This window comes from Monopterus albus, unplaced genomic scaffold (assembly GCF_001952655.1).
Source record: "Monopterus albus unplaced genomic scaffold, M_albus_1.0 scaffold4.1, whole genome shotgun sequence".
Taxonomy (NCBI): domain Eukaryota; kingdom Metazoa; phylum Chordata; class Actinopteri; order Synbranchiformes; family Synbranchidae; genus Monopterus; species Monopterus albus.
In genome coordinates, this window is record NW_018127884.1 from 3,483,015 (window position 1) to 3,499,601 (window position 16,587).

The following is a 16,587-nucleotide window of genomic DNA, read 5'->3' on the forward strand; positions in this document are numbered from 1 at the left end:
CTAGCCCAACGAAGTGATTAAATTGTATAGAGATCTTGGGTTCAGGGTCTTTCTTCTTCCGGGCTGCCTGCGAGCAGCTTTGGGGGTGGAAGATGCCTGGACGTGTAATGTTAATTCTTGCCTGTGACTCTTTGAATAAACCAGCACGGTTATATTTTTTATATATCCAAGTGGTCTGAGTCGTCCCTCTGAGTTCCTGGTTTGAAAGAACCGGACGTGGCTTTATGATAGAATAAAGCCATTAAGGAGTGGGACAGTACCATGTACAGCCAGGTTAGTAACACATTGACAAGGGACATCAGACTAGCAAAGCAAAGCTGCTCTGAGAAACTGAAAAATCAGGTCTCAGCTAATGACCTGTCTATTGTGTGGAGAAGTCTAAAGGACACCACTGGCTACAGGAAACCATCCCCCCTCTGCTGTGGAAGACCATCACCCGGCAGACAACCTGGGTGCGTTTTACTGCAGATTTGAGAGGCAAAACTCGACACCCCTCACCCGCCTCACCTCAGACACACAATCAGCAGTTGATCACCTCTCTCCCCCAAGCCCCCCACCCCTGACAGCCTCTGACAGAGATGTCTGAATCCTTTCAGCAAAACAAAAGATCAGGAAGGCACCAGGGCCAGACAGAGTGACACCCCCTCCTGCCTGAAGGCCTATGCTGATCAGTTGGCTCCCATCTTCACACAGAGCTTTAATACACATACAGGGAACATTGGTTAACTGATGAACAGTTAATCAATGACTAAAGTACAAGGCACAAAGCTCACCCCAGTGGAATAAACCACTGTATACATCAGGCTGAAAGCCCTTCTGCCTTTATATATACAGTATATTGTATATACTCTCTATATATATGTACTGTATTTTTTTTTTCTTTGTCCTTTTTCTGTCTTGGATTGCACATATTTCCTATCTGAACGTGCACATTTTATATCTTTCATCCTCAGTGTTATCTTTACATATTATTTATTTTTATCTTTTAGCATTCTTATCGTCTGTTACCTTTTGCCTTACAATCACATTGAGAGCCTTTGTACTGGAGTCAAATTCCTTGTATGTTCAAACATACTTGGCCATTAAAGATGAGTCTGAGTCTGAAAAATTAGCCTAGATTTTTGGATAAGAGCAACGTAATCATAGTGTATCCTAATGACAGCTTTAAGAATATACATTTAAGTGTGATTGTAGTAATTCAGTCATTCTCTATTAGCAATGAAATGGCTTTGTAGCACACCATGTTTTACTGTATTGCAAATGACAACCTTCAGCATAAGACAAAAACTTTCTAGTGTTGCTATGGTGATCCAAGTAACATGTGCTCATGATGTTTGTCCCAAACCTCTGAAGTAGGGAAGAGGGTTTTATTGTGACATACTGGAGAGTAGACTACCATGTGACAGGTTTGGAGTGGAAATGTTTCTCTGTGGCAACTACTAATACCTCAGAGACACCTGAAACATGACAAGGGTGGACATGTATAAAAATTCATTGCTGCTATTGGGATGCTTTGCCTACATAATTTACTGGTTGAGTGATGTAATTAAGTGACATTCTGGGTCACAAACAATACCATACACACCACACTTTACCAGTTTAAAAGACATTTGAGTACTATTCAATGCAGTCAAGCGTCAGAGATCAAATTGCTGTGCCATAGTTTAAACTTTTGTGCCAAGTAAACAGGTCTGATCAGGCTTTGATTGTTACAGTAGCTAAAAAATAACCGGAGGGACAACTAGTTTGGTTGCCCAGACACAGTGAGAAATTATAAAACAGCTCCAGCAACAACAAGCTGCCACAACACTACCATGCACACTACCTCTGCCCTAACCACCAAAATAGTTAATACAACAAATCAGTCAAGTGAGCAAACCAATAAAACCATGAAAATTAAAACATTGTGGAGCAACACTGTAACAGTTCCATATACGTATCTCTTTAGTCAAGTGTGAACTAGACACAAAATACCTGGAGCCCCTGCAAACTCAATTCAAATGTTAAAGTAACTCTCCATCATTTCAGTGGAATAATGCCATCTACAAAGGACAAGATGTGGCATGGACAAAGTTGTATTATGTGTGCTGTAGAGTGCAGGCAGTAAAGGGATGGAAATAAGTCGTCTGAAAGATGAAATTTTCGCCCGTTCTTGAGGAATGGACCGACAGCCCTGGTAACACATCATTGTCAACTCCACCTTCCTCCATGTCTGAGAGCAAATATTACATTTGCACATATGTGGGTTTCAGACCGCCCCCTCCCTTTCAGTCAGTCACATGATAGCATGTTGTTTTGTAGATGTCGCCCCAGGGAGGGCACATCGTGATCCGATATGACTTCACATCAAAGATAACGCGTACGGGTCTGCTCAGATATTGGTAGGGACATTCCTGTCCTCCAGACGTTTTGGTGGGGACGCGTCTCTACCATCCATGTGCAAAACTACCCTTGCCTGGAGTAACAACCGATGTGTTGTGTAACTATATTAATCTTTAGTGCGTAGTGCTACTCAGCCGATTGCCCAACCCAGTTAAATGTTTTCTCCATCTCATTTTACCAAGCGACCGTCTGACGTTATTAATCACAGGATGAACTGAGCTAGTGACGCGGAAAGAATCGGGCCTGTCACTACGTGGCGGATTGAGTAACAAGGCCTTCGTGCCAGCAGGTCAGCTGCACATCTGTCGGTGCATTTAACCACTGCAATAAGAGTGGCCACATTCTGTGCACGGATCGATATCTAACCTCTTGGATAACCTAAACTATTTTAAACACAGTGCTCAACATGAAGGATGTAGTGACTAGTTTGCGCCTGTGTATTGTGCAAAACTCCTCAGCGCCACCTGCTGATCAGATCGTAATAGATGTCTCTATTACATAACTCATGAGTCAGCTCACCTGTAGGTGTCCTCTGGTACATTTAGAGCCGAGGGTACTGACACTAAGCTTCATTAAAATCAGTCAGCTTTCAGAACTGCTTTTGAGTGTTCATGGAAATCTCACACCTAATATAACAAAGCTTGAATGTGCTTAGTCTAGTCAAATGAACTTGCACACATACTTTTAAAATCTTAGGAAATAAACATCTTATTTTATAAAACACCATTCATCTACCCTATAAAACCAAGTAACATTAATAGAAAGACATTCTATTGGGGAAAAAAAACTTGAAACTGCTTGGAGTCTTTTAAAAAATTTATTCTCCTTTTGAAAAAGTTTAGTCAAACAGTCCAAATCCCATGTCATCATCAGACTCCTCAGACTCTTCTTTCTTCTCTTCCTTCTCCTCAACTGCAAAACAAAAAGCACTTCATTATTTTCAATAAACATCCTGAATTTTAACAGACCGCTATGAGGTCACTATAATAATTTGTGCCATCATTAGAAAACATGTCAACCACTGCTGGGGTTATGACAAACTGTTCACTGTAATCTTTCTCATATATATGAATGAATATTAACAGATATGGTGCTGTGTAATCAAGGTGAAGGCAAAGGCATGTTGGGCAGGTGTCACTGATGCTGACAAACAAGGTGCTAAGCTGTAATGCTCACCTGCAGCAGGGGCTGCAGCTCCGCCTGAGCCAGCAGCCGCAGAACTGGCGACAGCTACGGCACCGCCCGCTGGCACGCTGGCCAGCTTACCATAACCTGAGGAGATGTGAGTTGGCAGACATGAAGCGCGGGTGAAAACTCTCATTAGCCAGACTGAGGTCAGAAACACTATGTGGATATCATTATAAAAAGAAAACTGGCAATTTAACTTCAGTGATGTTAGCATAAACAATCAACAGCTTCTTGTGCGTGCGGTCTAAATTGATTTCATGGTTAAATCCATTTTTCAGGACTTCACCATTCAGAGATTTTGCAATTTAATGTATTGGGCTACTCTGTGTATTAGCAGACAGTGGAATGATCATTTGTGAAGGCACCTTTGTGTGCTTTGTTTTCAGAAGGTGCATTTAAATATCACATCCCTGCCTGGTGCTGCTTCAGTAGGGAGACAGACATGCCAATTTTTGCAAAACAAAAGCAATTCTAAAATAAAATTCTTCATTACACACAGACAAAAATATAGCAACACATGTACAGTGGCAAAACCCACCTGCAGCAATCACCTCGTTCACATTCTTGCCCTGAAGCTCAGAGATGACCTGTTGACAAAGACATGAAGTTATACAGATCTGACACAAAGTTATGGCGAACCACTGACAAACCTGCATCAACACCACCTGGGGGGAAAAAAATGCTGTTTTATACCTTGCTCAGGCATGTGTCATCAGCCTCAATGCCAACACTTTCCAGGATCTTCTTGATGTCCTTGGCATCAGGGCTTTCATTGCCCCCCAGGGCTGCAAGCAGGTAAGCAGCAACGTAACGCATCCTGCAAAAACAATGACCAGGTTCAAACTGAGAAGCTGATTTAGACACAAATGTACAGATTTGGCTGCATTTCAATATACATTTTTTATTTTCTAAGGCAACTTCTCAATGCCAAACAACTGGAAACATGATACATTCCTGGTATTCTTAATGCATATACTGTCTTTATCCAACTCCGGTGACTGCGAGAGCAAAACAGCTTTAAAGTTTCTTATGCTTAACTGGCCTAATCGATTTTGATTTAAACATTAGGCAAACAAGATAATTCGCACAATACAACAATTTCCATAAGTTTCCAAGATTTTTATGTCAACCTGTTTGAGCCGATTCATTAGTATTTCTCTACAGTTTCCTTTTGGATCAGGGCATCTTTTGAGTAACATTACGGGAGTTAGCATCTGCATGTTAGAAGGCATACATCACAATTTCTCCAGTCAAATCGGGTTAAATTTACTGGAATAAACTTTTCAAAATGTAACAAAAAACAAAAGAGAGAAGGCAACTCATGTTCTTAAAGAGATTGTTTACCACGGTAAATGATACATGAACTACCCTTTGGAACTTTAATTTATAAAGCTAGCAGCTATATATACGTATATGCAGTTTTACACGCATGTGGCAGCATAGTTAACATTAGCTAATTTCGCTAAGTACAATGAAAACCAATACGATGCTAAGGCGCTCATATTGCTGAAATGCCGCTCTTGGTAGATTATATGATAACAGGGTTATAAGTTTTTATTTATTTATTGTGGCTCCATACGTATTATACAACTGATTTTTGTATTAACAACAATCTAAAATGACACTCACTTGAGCTAAGAAGGAAAACGCGTGTTCACTCCAAGATTAGCACGGCCGGAAAGGAAGTTGCGTTATCGAATAAAAACGGAAGAAAGCTCGTTTCTTCTTCGTGGATTGAGAAAATGCAAAGGTGACACCTATTGCTTCGGAGTGTGTGTTGCAACATTTTGTAGTAAACAACCATATACGTACTCTTAACTACTGAAGGTCCAGCACACTTTCGCCTTGTCCTTAAGTTATGTGATTTATCAAGATAAAATAGACCTGTGAATTCACATCCGCATAATTTTAATTTTGAACATAGTTTACAATGATTTATAGCTTATAATGGTTTTGTTTATAACTACAACAAACAGCATTATTATTATTATTATTATCTATGTATGGAATTGGCCTTGATACAATAATGAGGAAAAAGATCTGCTGTAAGCCCCAACCACTTTGCAATAGTTCAGTATTTTTTAGTATAATTTTGTAATTAAAGGTTGGTGTTTCTGTTCACCTCTATGTAATGCTAATATCTTTTCATCTTTATAGATTCTGCCTCACATCAAACTCTATTTATGTTTCTCTCTTCTAACCATTCAAATGTGTATGTGTGTTATACTGCATAAAATCATGAATCATTTTCTCTTCCCTTGCTGTTGATTTGGCTGCTGATCCAGTTTGGCCTCCTGCTTTATCCTGAGCCCCTGCTGCTGTGCTTGCTCCTGGGTGTGATTGATTTAGGTTGCCAGAAAAGGCAAAGTGAACCATCCTCACATAAGACTCAGCAACAGATTGGGCCCATATCAGGAGAAACAAGCAGCTGTGCTCTGGTTTCAAGCTGTAGTGTGAACCGCCAGCCCTAATGAATCGCTGTCACGTGCAGCGTTTGGTTCCAGGCAACCAGCCCTGTATTACCACTGGGCTCCTGTTACAGAGCTCCCCTCAGACATCTTATATTGGGTATACTGTATATACACCAATAAAGGAACGGGTTGCACATGATCAGAAGGATAAATATGAAGTTGAAGTATTTTTTCAGTTTGACTTGTTATACTGATAGCAGTAACTATTGCTGCATTGCAAAAATGGCTGGAATGAAGCCAACATTATCATTATTGCCTTTGCTTTTCCTGCTATCCATCCATCCATTTTCCTCCACTTATCCGGGACCGGGTCACGGGGGCAGCAGTCTAAGCAAAGATGCCCAGACTTCCCTCTCTCCAGACACTTCCTCCAGCTCCTCCGGGGGAATGCCAAGGCGTTCCCAGGCCAGTCGAGAGACATAGTCCCTCCAGCATGTCCTGGGTCTTCCCTGGGGCCTCCTCCCGGTGGGACATGCCCGGAACACCTCCCTAGGAAGGCGCCCAGGAGGCATCCGAAACAGATGCCCGAGCCTTTTCCTGCTATGACAAGTGAAAATGTCTGCTGTGAAAAAGGCTTATCTGTCATATTTATTAGGGAACACTAAATAAACATGATTCTGCCATCAAGATTCAGGTTAGCAAAAGTTATTCAGAAAGCAAAATGCACAGGGTAGAAGGATAATCACCTTTATTGGCCAAGTATGTTACACACAAGGAATTGGTTTCTGGTACAGAACCAATGACAGCCATCTGTGACGCCACCTCAACTGATGGCTCTTAACCATAGTGGGCAACGGGGGGGGGTTCAGTGTCTTGCCCAAGGACACTTCGACTGGAGGCACCGAGATTCGAACCTTCAACCTTCTGGTTGGGAGACTGCTCTACCCACCGCACCACTGTCACCACTCTCTAGAATCCAGGGGTTTTTCCTTATCCGACTGGAGGGTCTAAGCACAGAGGATGTTGTATACAGTACAGAGTGTAAAGCCCCTTGAGGCAAATGCATGATTTGTGAAATTGGGCTATATAAATAAAAACTAACTTATCTTATTGCCATTCAAACTAAAAGAGATGCTAGGTATAAAAGATGTACAAGAAAAGTCACAAGTTTAAGTAGTTTATTTAGTCTCTGTCCAATTATTATTATATTCTACAACACATTTTACATTACACATCAGTGTAACACACTAAACTAGACAACAAACCAGAAATGACAAAATAACACAACAGTTAACAGTAATAATCCTAAACAAGCACTGACTAAACCATTTCAAAACATTATCAAAATTTTTAAAAATGTTGCAAGTTTGGTCTTTGTACTAAAATGAAAAAAATATCAGTTCATATATCAGAACTTGTCTCTTTAGTCTGCAAGCTCATATAACTGCTTTTCAGAGAGGCTTTGCTGAAATGACCTGTAGGTACACAGCCAAAATTAAAATACGAATCATTCCAGGTACTTATTTTTAGGAAAATCACATAAAAATTGAGAAAAATATCAAAAAGAAAACTATTATAAAAAACTACTCTATTGACCATTCCACTATATAGACAAGGAAAGTGGGTAGAAAGTTGAAGGGTACTTCATAAGATTTTGCAACTGAGTTAGAAAATGGTCAGTGACGTTCAATGGAGAATCCGCAATTTCATAACAAAGTCTCATTACAAATTCTTCCTGGTTTACATGTGTATGTGTGTGAGCAGTGAAGGAATAAACTTTTCATATTAGTAAGACATTTAAACAGCTCTTCTGCTAATTGTTCTGCCTCAAAACAAAAGTATGGTCAAAGTAGTAACCTATGGAACAGGAACTGTTCACTGTTTACTTGATGGTGATCAATATGAGAATGGCACAATTAAAAAAAACACCATAAATGGGACAGTATGCAACTCCAATGTGTCTCATTGCAGTGGTGAACATCAAATCACATTAGACATTTGCCCTAACAGCCTCAAATTATGAATTTCAATTACATTCTGCAGGTAAATGACAGCTGTTTTGCACCAAAACATTTCCAAAGTTTTAAAATGACCTTGCATAGATAAATGATTTGCATTCGGTTATTGCAGTACTGTTTGTTTTATTTTGTCCCAAAATTCAGTATTTTTTTGCAATAAGTATGGATTACAGGGAACATACCCACTAAACACTAATGCACCTACAAAACCTTTTGCAACATTTAAATCGATATTAAATTAACATACTATAACGGGTGTTGACACCTTCCACTGGCTTGAGCAAAGACAATCCTGCAAGTAAACATGACATTTAAGAGAGTAGTAGACTTTGATGTGACACTGAGGGGAAAATGACATATGTAGCACCTGTAACTAATAAACGCAAGAAACACCGACACAATTTTACTTTGACCAACTGAAACTATAGTTCCAGTTATTAAGTCATCATTATTGTTATATCAACACTGACTGATACTCACTTGCTTTTGGGAAAAACATCCAATTTTTTCATTAACTTTGCACCAATCATATTATATTAGCACTTGGTGATTGCATTTCAGTGCATTTAGTGATGTACAGAAATGTTTTTAAGGATAATATTCCACCAAAAGAATAAATGACGAGATAAAGCAGACAAGCATATTTTGGAGAATTTTTTTAAATGCCATAAAGTATTTATGAACTTTGAAAGATCTATTTACAATTTGCTGAACCAATTGAGGTAACAGGCAGTTGTCATCTTTCCCCAGCAACAAACTACTCATCTAGATTTGGATCCAGACCTGGGCTTAGAGTTGATAAAATGCTATCAACCCCACATTCCTAAACTGTTTTTGTATTTAATGTTGTCACATCGGTTCAATCAGCTACAGTATGTTATGTGTTGAGCCTGACACTGGTCAGTAGTATGGCTTATGCAGCTAGTTTATATTATCCCAAATGCACGATACTGCATCCACCATGTAAACAAAACACTTCTCTGAATAAATCTCTGAAATTTAATTTGTTCTGGGGATCATGTGCTGGTCCATACACTGACACACTGCATGATGAGGGGGTCCTGACTGATAGTCACTACACAGAAAGCTACTAAAAGCAAGAAAAGTCTTTAAAGATATACTTTTGTTGTTTCTGAAAGTACTTTAAAGCACTTTGATGTTTGACGTGTTGCATGTAGATGTGAAAGGAAGATTTGAACTTCTCAGTTAGGAAAGAATTTCGGAATTAATATTCCACATCATAAGATGTTTCTTCATGATATGGGGGATGTCAGTATAATAGCTAAGCATGCATTCTGCAAACACTTTAAATAACTTTGTTTAATGTGTATCCAATCTTACATATAGAGAATATTGCAGGTATTGACATTAGTTGCTTTGAAACATAAATGTGAATGTCTGACAGTTTCCAGTAATAACAATGTTTGTTGTTGTCATCACACTTACTTTTGCATGATGTTTAGTTTGTATATCACTTACAGAATACATGGGCGCCATCCATCATCTATATCGGTTCCCCCTGAAGAGAGTCATGGGGGGCCTGGGGCCAATCAGACAATCACACACACCCACATTCACTTCTACGGGCAATTTAGAGTATCCAATGAATCTAAGCTGTGTGCCTTTGGACTGCGGGAAGAAGCTTACTTTTGTCTTTGAATGGAATAGAACATCTTAAAAGTTAAAAGTTATTGAAATTTTAAGACTATACAGCTTTACCTTTAATCCTCATCCCAACCCTGGTAATGTGCACTGTTAAGCTTTGAAGCGCTCACTGATACCAGGATATAAAAGTTCAAAAGTAGTGAATGTTTCAGTAAAGACATACTTTGTTCTGCAAGACATTGAGGAATAATAAAATATTAAGAACAGGTAGAAAAACAAATAATATGCCAACATACCCACTTAAACGCTGTGTAAAGTCTTAATGAATGTACAGTGCCCATATAGCTACAGAATGTGTGGTATCAACGTTCACTATGGCATGAAAAGATTACATGACATTATCAAAGTCTTAGTTTTCTTCAACTTGTTCTGTCACTAAATGATGCAAACAAAACCTACAAGCAGTTTTTAGCAAAGCTAAATGACAAATGTTATGTAACTTACTTCTCATTAAATAATGTATCTAGCTACAAAAGCACGACATATAGTACATTCCTGATTTATGTCGAGACAGATTCATCAGAAGCTCATGCTGCCTGTAGAGTTTATGCCTATGAAGGTTTATTACTTTGATAAAAGAATAAATGTGAGTCTCTGTTGTGGCAGGAATTTAGTTCATGAGGTGCTGAGACCCCATTACATCATTTAGAGTAGCTGCTGGGCTGCTCAAACCCCACAGCCCCCACAGTAGTGCTGAGCTTTTTGTAGAATGGTGTGGTGTTTGAAAGGGGAGGATGTGCCCAAAGAAAAACCTTAAAGATAATCTAACACATTTGTGTCCTGGTAGTGGGTTCCTTTAATAGCAAACATAACTATAATGAACTCCTAAAACCTTCCCTATTTCAGACATTCATGTAGAATGGCCATTAAATGAAAACTGCATTTTTTTTAAAGATTTTTAAGCTATCAAATTAAACCATCTTTGAGAATAACCGTAGTAATTCCTGCCACAGGCATTCAACTACTAGTATTTGACTTTAAACCATTACAAAGAAAAAAATAAGCATGAACACAGTACATAAGATAAATGTGTTTGCCCTGAGGCACTTGGTAGTGGCTGTGATAAAAAAAAATAATTACACTACCTTTCTAGTCAAAGGATCTCTGTAGTTGGTCTCAAAGTTGCATTCAAATTGTCAATTTAAAAATAATGCACACGGGTGAGCGACTGCCTACAGTGACAATCGTGATCATTCTAGTGTTTGTCTAGAGTACTAGAGTAATATTGTCCTGTACAGTAACAATGGTGAATATTAAAAATGCTACAGAGAAGTATGTGAGTGGGATCCAAAACTAAACCTGGGTGTGTTGATGTTTTCTTGAGCAAGGAGGGAAGAAAGAGAGCAGAACAGATGGCCAGAAGGCTAGAGGAGGAGAGACATGGGCGCTGGGCATCAACACAGAAAAATCCTACTGGGGATAGTTGTTCTGTTGCCGGCGCTTCGCCGACCTCATTTTCTCGAAGCGTGACTCCATCTCCTCTAGGACTTTGGGGGTGTACCTTACTACCAGCTTCACTGTGCCCTGAGCTGCTTTGAGGAGTTCCACAGCTTTCTCATGGTGCTCACCTTCCACACTCTGGGAGGAGAAAAAAAAAACACAAGAGATGTACCACAAAGCAGAATAACAACTTTCTATAATTTTATAGTTGTTTAATCCAAAAAGCATGTTGTGGGCAACTGTTATGCACAAGATCAACAAGGTATGTAGTACCTTTGTAGGACACAGTGGCCCCAGTATTTTATAGGTAGTGGAGTAAGCATACTGTAGTGCCAACATTAGCCTGGTATAACTTTCAGTATCATATAAAAGTTGATAATTTGGACATTTTAATAAGAGAACAATCTGAGCAATAAACAAAGTCAACTGGACGACTGTCTGGTCTTGGAATTAACCCAAGGAGCAGAACTGCTGATTGCTGTAGTTAATGTGGAAGAGCCTTACAGACAGCTTGTGGAGTTTTTTTTTTTTTAAATGAACAAACAAAAAACATAAATGTGTATACAGCTCCCATTTCCCACCAAAACCTAAAAAAGGTGATGAATGCCATTCTTTTCTCAAAAAAACATTTTCAGAGCCAATTTTGGGAAGAACTTGAAACCTACACTGTTTACATGCAAATCTGTCTGCCTCTCCTTTGCCTTTGTTGGCAGTTTGTGCCACCTACGTGCATGAGTGCATGCTTCTGTCCTCACTGACAAATATTAACTCCTAAAAAAACTGTTCCATGGTACTACCAGTGGCCATAAACTCTAGAGAATATCTTTAAGATGCAGCTCTTCTGAGAGCTGCACAAAGTCTTTTCAGGTCTGCATGGTCATGTGGCTCAGACCTGGAAGTTAACATCTTCCTGGATCATATTCTTTATATGTTTACAAGCTATTGATTTGTCCATTTTGATTGTCCCTACTGTGTACTGTAATCTACCCCAATTAGTAAAGTGTTAATCACCTGGTAGAAAATGAAGCTGTTAAAAAAAAAACATCAGTTTTGCCTTTTTTAATAATTGTATTTTACTATATGAAGAAATGCATGAATTACTTGCACCTGTAGGTGTGCAGATGTTATGAGACTGAAATGTATGCAATGCTAAAATTTAACAAGTAAGTCATGATTGTGTGAATTCAGCTTACCACCCCGTTAACAGAGAGAAGTTGGTCGCCTCTTTTCAGGCCTCCATGGCGGTCAGCGATGCCTCCTGGGATGATCCGTGAGATGTAAATAGGTGAGTTTTGCTCCTTTCCACCCATTATATTGAAACCCAGGCCCTCTTCTGTCTTGGGGAGTTCCACAACACGTGGATGTGAGTGTCCCTCACTTGCTGCAAAAGCTGCCACAGTGGCCTATAATTGTACAATGTGTGCTGTTTAACTTTTGCAAATATACTGTATTTACTGTATTCAAGACACAATGTGAAGTGTTCAACTAGAGCACCTTTAAAAAACCAAATGGTATTTAATTATGATTAAAAAATAAAGACTGAGCAAGTCAAATTCTTGTGCAATAGATCTCATTTGTCTTGGGTCTACCTTAGCTGTGGCGTTGGCCCTGACCTCAGGACTGCTATTGATGTCCACTGTTTCATACACATGTTCATAAACCTGAAGAGACATGGCAGCAGAGTAGTTCATCACAACCCAGCAACAAATATCCACATTTTCAAATGGTTAACACAAAGTAATCAAATCAAACTCTGTTTCTTAGACACTTAAGTTTGAAAACAGAAGAGGGAGTGTGAAGTAATGCTATCTCACAGTTAGTGTTTTAAGAATAACAAAGTGTCTCACTTCTCTGACGGCATTACAGAATTCACTCTGCAAGACTCTCTGCAGCGCCTGCAGTTTCTGGGGAGGCACTTCCCCCGTTCTCTGCAGCTTGTCAAGCAGTTCAATAGCACGGTTAATGTCTGTCAACAAAAACACATACATCATCATCAAGGCTTTCACTGATGTCAGCAAAACTAAAGATCAAGAAAGTATGAATAAGCTTAACAAATATTTGGTGTTTTCACATGGTTTATGTATAAAATCACTTACTATTAACTCAAATGTAAATACATTTTCTGCTAATTAATATGTTTAATTGATCTAAGGTTGAATTTACTTTGACTGAACATGCACTACCTTTATTATGATTATAAATACTTTGCTCCTGTGGGGAAGCTTATCCCAGCCTACAGCACTGTTTACCTGCCATAAATAAAAAGCACTTTAATAAAGCAGCTTCCACTATATCACACTGAAAAACAAGATATGTACTAATGATATACTGCACCTTCATTAAGTAAATATCAGTGCCAGCCTATTATTAACTTTACGTTAAATAAGTTACTTAATTGCCCTAAAGGACAAGGGGCAAACGTTGTCATCTGCTGTGTCCAAAAAAAAAAAAAGAAAAGCCGATATCCAACATTCTGTTCCTATTCGTACATTTAGAGAAAAGAAGTCGTTATTTTAGTCGGTTAATTGCTACTGTATCTTCTTCAAATTAAAACAATAGCCCCATTGGACATTTCAGTTTGTCCAATAAGAAATACACTATTTCACATATATTTACTTAGACGTTTATTGTTGTGTGGGGATTTGTTCAAATAAAACTTGGGTTTTCTCTAATCACAGTGCTTTAACAGGCAGGTGCTAATGTCGGCTTTAACGTATTTTTATGTTAACATAACGTCACGTCTAACATCGTATAAAAAGCCTGGTTCACTGATCCCTGCTGGTTGTCACTAACATTAGCTAACACGAAAAGAAAAACAACGTAGCCGCAGAAAAGTGTAATTATTTTAGCTCGATGTCAACAATACAGGAGATACAGACATACACATTGAAGCCATAAACATTAACGTTACGTATCCGCAAAACATGTTTAATACAATCAAATGCAGTCACCAGATCTATTTGTTTGTCGCTAGCATTAGCTAAGCTAGTTTAATGTCTCACAGTAGATATCTATATGGTGTCACAACAAATATTTCTAGGCTAACGCTAGCTCGTCAATTAACGTTACCTCTTTCCAACCGCACAGGCTCCCCAAGCGATGCCATTCTTGAAATGAGTGGCTATTTGATATTAGTTAGTTATTACGTTAAACGCTAGGTATGAAACACACAATTTGTCAATCCTGTCTAACGTTACGTCCGCTAAACCGAGACAGTAAATGAGATTAGCCAAGTTAGCAGGCTAGGCTAGCTGCCAGTGGCATGGTGCGTTCACGCGATCCTCGTACAGCGGGAGAGGTGCTGAACTCAGCATGTTGTTCTCTGTAGCAGCTGGATGTTTCGTGAATGCCTCTTTCCTAACTTTTGATTCAGTCAACGTTTTAAATTATTTTCTCCAAACAATTTCTAAATACATTCTACATTTCAAAACAACACAGAAATAATTAAGCACTTTCTCGAATACCTGATCCAATTGTCTACACGGTTTAATATGTTATACACGGCTTGCTGTAGTGAATGATTCAAATTATCGGTATTCCTGATGATCCTTCTTTCTCACACCTTTAGTGCCGAGGCGCATATTCCATTTCTGGAGTGGATTCAAGTCCTTGAGTTTGTGTGCCACTGTCACTCAGGTGCAAATCTCTAAGTACAAGTATTGGTTTTGTTCACTGTTGACATGAAAATGGAGATGAGTTGCCATTAGCTGCCTTGTATTTAGCTCACTATAGGTCTCATTGGCCAGCATCCAGGAAAAATATGATGAAAGGTGCCCACTGTGATCTCTTACCCATCACTATTACATTCAGCAATAAACTGTGGGTGAGAGCAGCATTATTTAACTGCTGTAGCCAAGCTCTATCTGGATCTTCATAGCTCATGAGACTATTACTATGTCCTGTACATTATTAGTGACAGGGGACCACCTAGAAGTTTCTTTGTACTGATACCTGGGACGATCGGGCTCTCTACCGCCCTCTACTTGTTGGCTACAGAACATCTTGAAACTGCAGAGAACTATTGCTGCACTGTTCTTTGTGGGTGCAACTTTAATGCGTGATTCACTTCTGACCACGCCCGGGTTGGCGATGAAACACAAAACGTTTGCCTTTGTCAGCTGAGGAACTATACCTGTTATGACATCACTCACCCAGGTAGGACACTTCAAGGTAGGACTCGTGCTGAGTAGAGCAGCTTCAGCCAAGGATATCTGGTGATTTCAGGGTCACTTTATCCATTCCTTTACGTGTGCAAATGGCAGCTGGAAGTTGTCTATTACCTAAGCTTTGTTAAACAAAAACAGGCTCCTGCTCATGATAAATGGCAGTTCATACTATCTTGCATAAAATACATCCCAAAAGGTTTGATTCATTGTTCCGTTTGCTGAGGTTGTGTTAGTACCGTGACACATTGATGGAATTTTATAAAACCTTTCCAATTCTGTGTTAAGGTGGATTTTTTTTTCAATAGTAAGACAGAACAACTTATTTTCTTCCCCCAGGATATTAGTTCCTACGTGGTTTATATGGCCTTGGTTCCTTTTGCTGGAGACTCGTGACAGTGGCTCAGTGGGCACTGTGTGCTTGGCATCTTTCTCAGAGGTCCTGTAGAGACAATTTATTCTCAACTTTTGTACAGTAAATCACAGCACTTTCTGGATGATCCAAAATAAGCAGAGCAGAAAGTGGAGCATCTTTTCCTTGTTCCTGAAGTTTTTTTCTCTTCAGCAATCTGTTCCCCAAGTCTCAAAATGCCAGTTTGTTTCAAAAATCTGTTTTTTCTTCAGTGGTCACACTTACCTTCATGTTAGGGAAGATTAATTAAAAATGAGGTGGTTGTGATCAATGTAACACAAACATAAGACATAATATAAGGTTTTGATGAAGTGCTGTATATGTTTTTTATGTATGAATGCCGTCTCTTTTTGAAATATGTCACATTATGGGTAATAGGGGAAGTGTTTCTTGATATTAAGATGAAAAGTTACTGCTACGTCCTTAAACTACTGTGTCTAGACTTGGCAAATATGAGGTTTTCCCTTATGTGCTGCACTGAGTTATAGTCTGCTGCAGGGAAAATCGAGGTTAAGCTGCAGCAGTCTTCTAACCCAGATGCCAAACCAGCTATATAGAATGGCTTTTTGTACCGATCACATTAAATGTACACCTGCACAAAGTCTGCATTGGTTGTTGTTTTGTAGAAGATTTAAAGATGGGATTACCATGCACTAATAAGAAATAGCTGGGGGTATATAACTTTAATGTACACAAATGTGTGGGTGGGAGAATCTGTCACTGACAAACTCAGGCATGCTTCATGTGTGCCTGTAGCTGTAACTTGTACCAGTCTACACTTGTATATGTGATTTTCTTGTTATATGAAAATCCTGTAATTGTGAAATATGACATGTGCAGCAGTAATGATCAACTACGTCTCTGATATACCTGAGTATAAACATCAAAGTATCAAATAACATCAATTA

The 16,587-nt window shown here is 39.1% G+C and overlaps 2 protein-coding genes across 2 annotated transcripts; both read right to left on the minus strand.

Annotated features, from left to right (window-relative positions):
* Nucleotides 1-3,180: 3,180 nt before the first annotated feature.
* rplp2b (ribosomal protein, large P2 b) lies at nt 3,181-5,306 on the minus strand. Its single transcript, XM_020608830.1, has 5 exons — nt 5,200-5,306; nt 4,264-4,387; nt 4,109-4,157; nt 3,559-3,654; nt 3,181-3,294 (listed from the first exon to the last, which is right to left on the minus strand). Exons 2-5 carry the CDS (start codon nt 4,384-4,386, stop codon nt 3,221-3,223), a joined length of 342 nt encoding a protein of 113 aa, XP_020464486.1. The 5' UTR covers nt 4,387; nt 5,200-5,306; the 3' UTR covers nt 3,181-3,220.
* Nucleotides 5,307-10,442: 5,136 nt separating this feature from the next.
* On the minus strand, nt 10,443-14,430 carry lin7c (lin-7 homolog C (C. elegans)). Its single transcript, XM_020609647.1, has 5 exons — nt 14,174-14,430; nt 12,952-13,070; nt 12,694-12,765; nt 12,298-12,507; nt 10,443-11,242 (listed from the first exon to the last, which is right to left on the minus strand). Exons 1-5 carry the CDS (start codon nt 14,208-14,210, stop codon nt 11,075-11,077), a joined length of 606 nt encoding a protein of 201 aa, XP_020465303.1. The 5' UTR covers nt 14,211-14,430; the 3' UTR covers nt 10,443-11,074.
* Between the last annotated feature and the right edge of the window lie 2,157 nt (nt 14,431-16,587).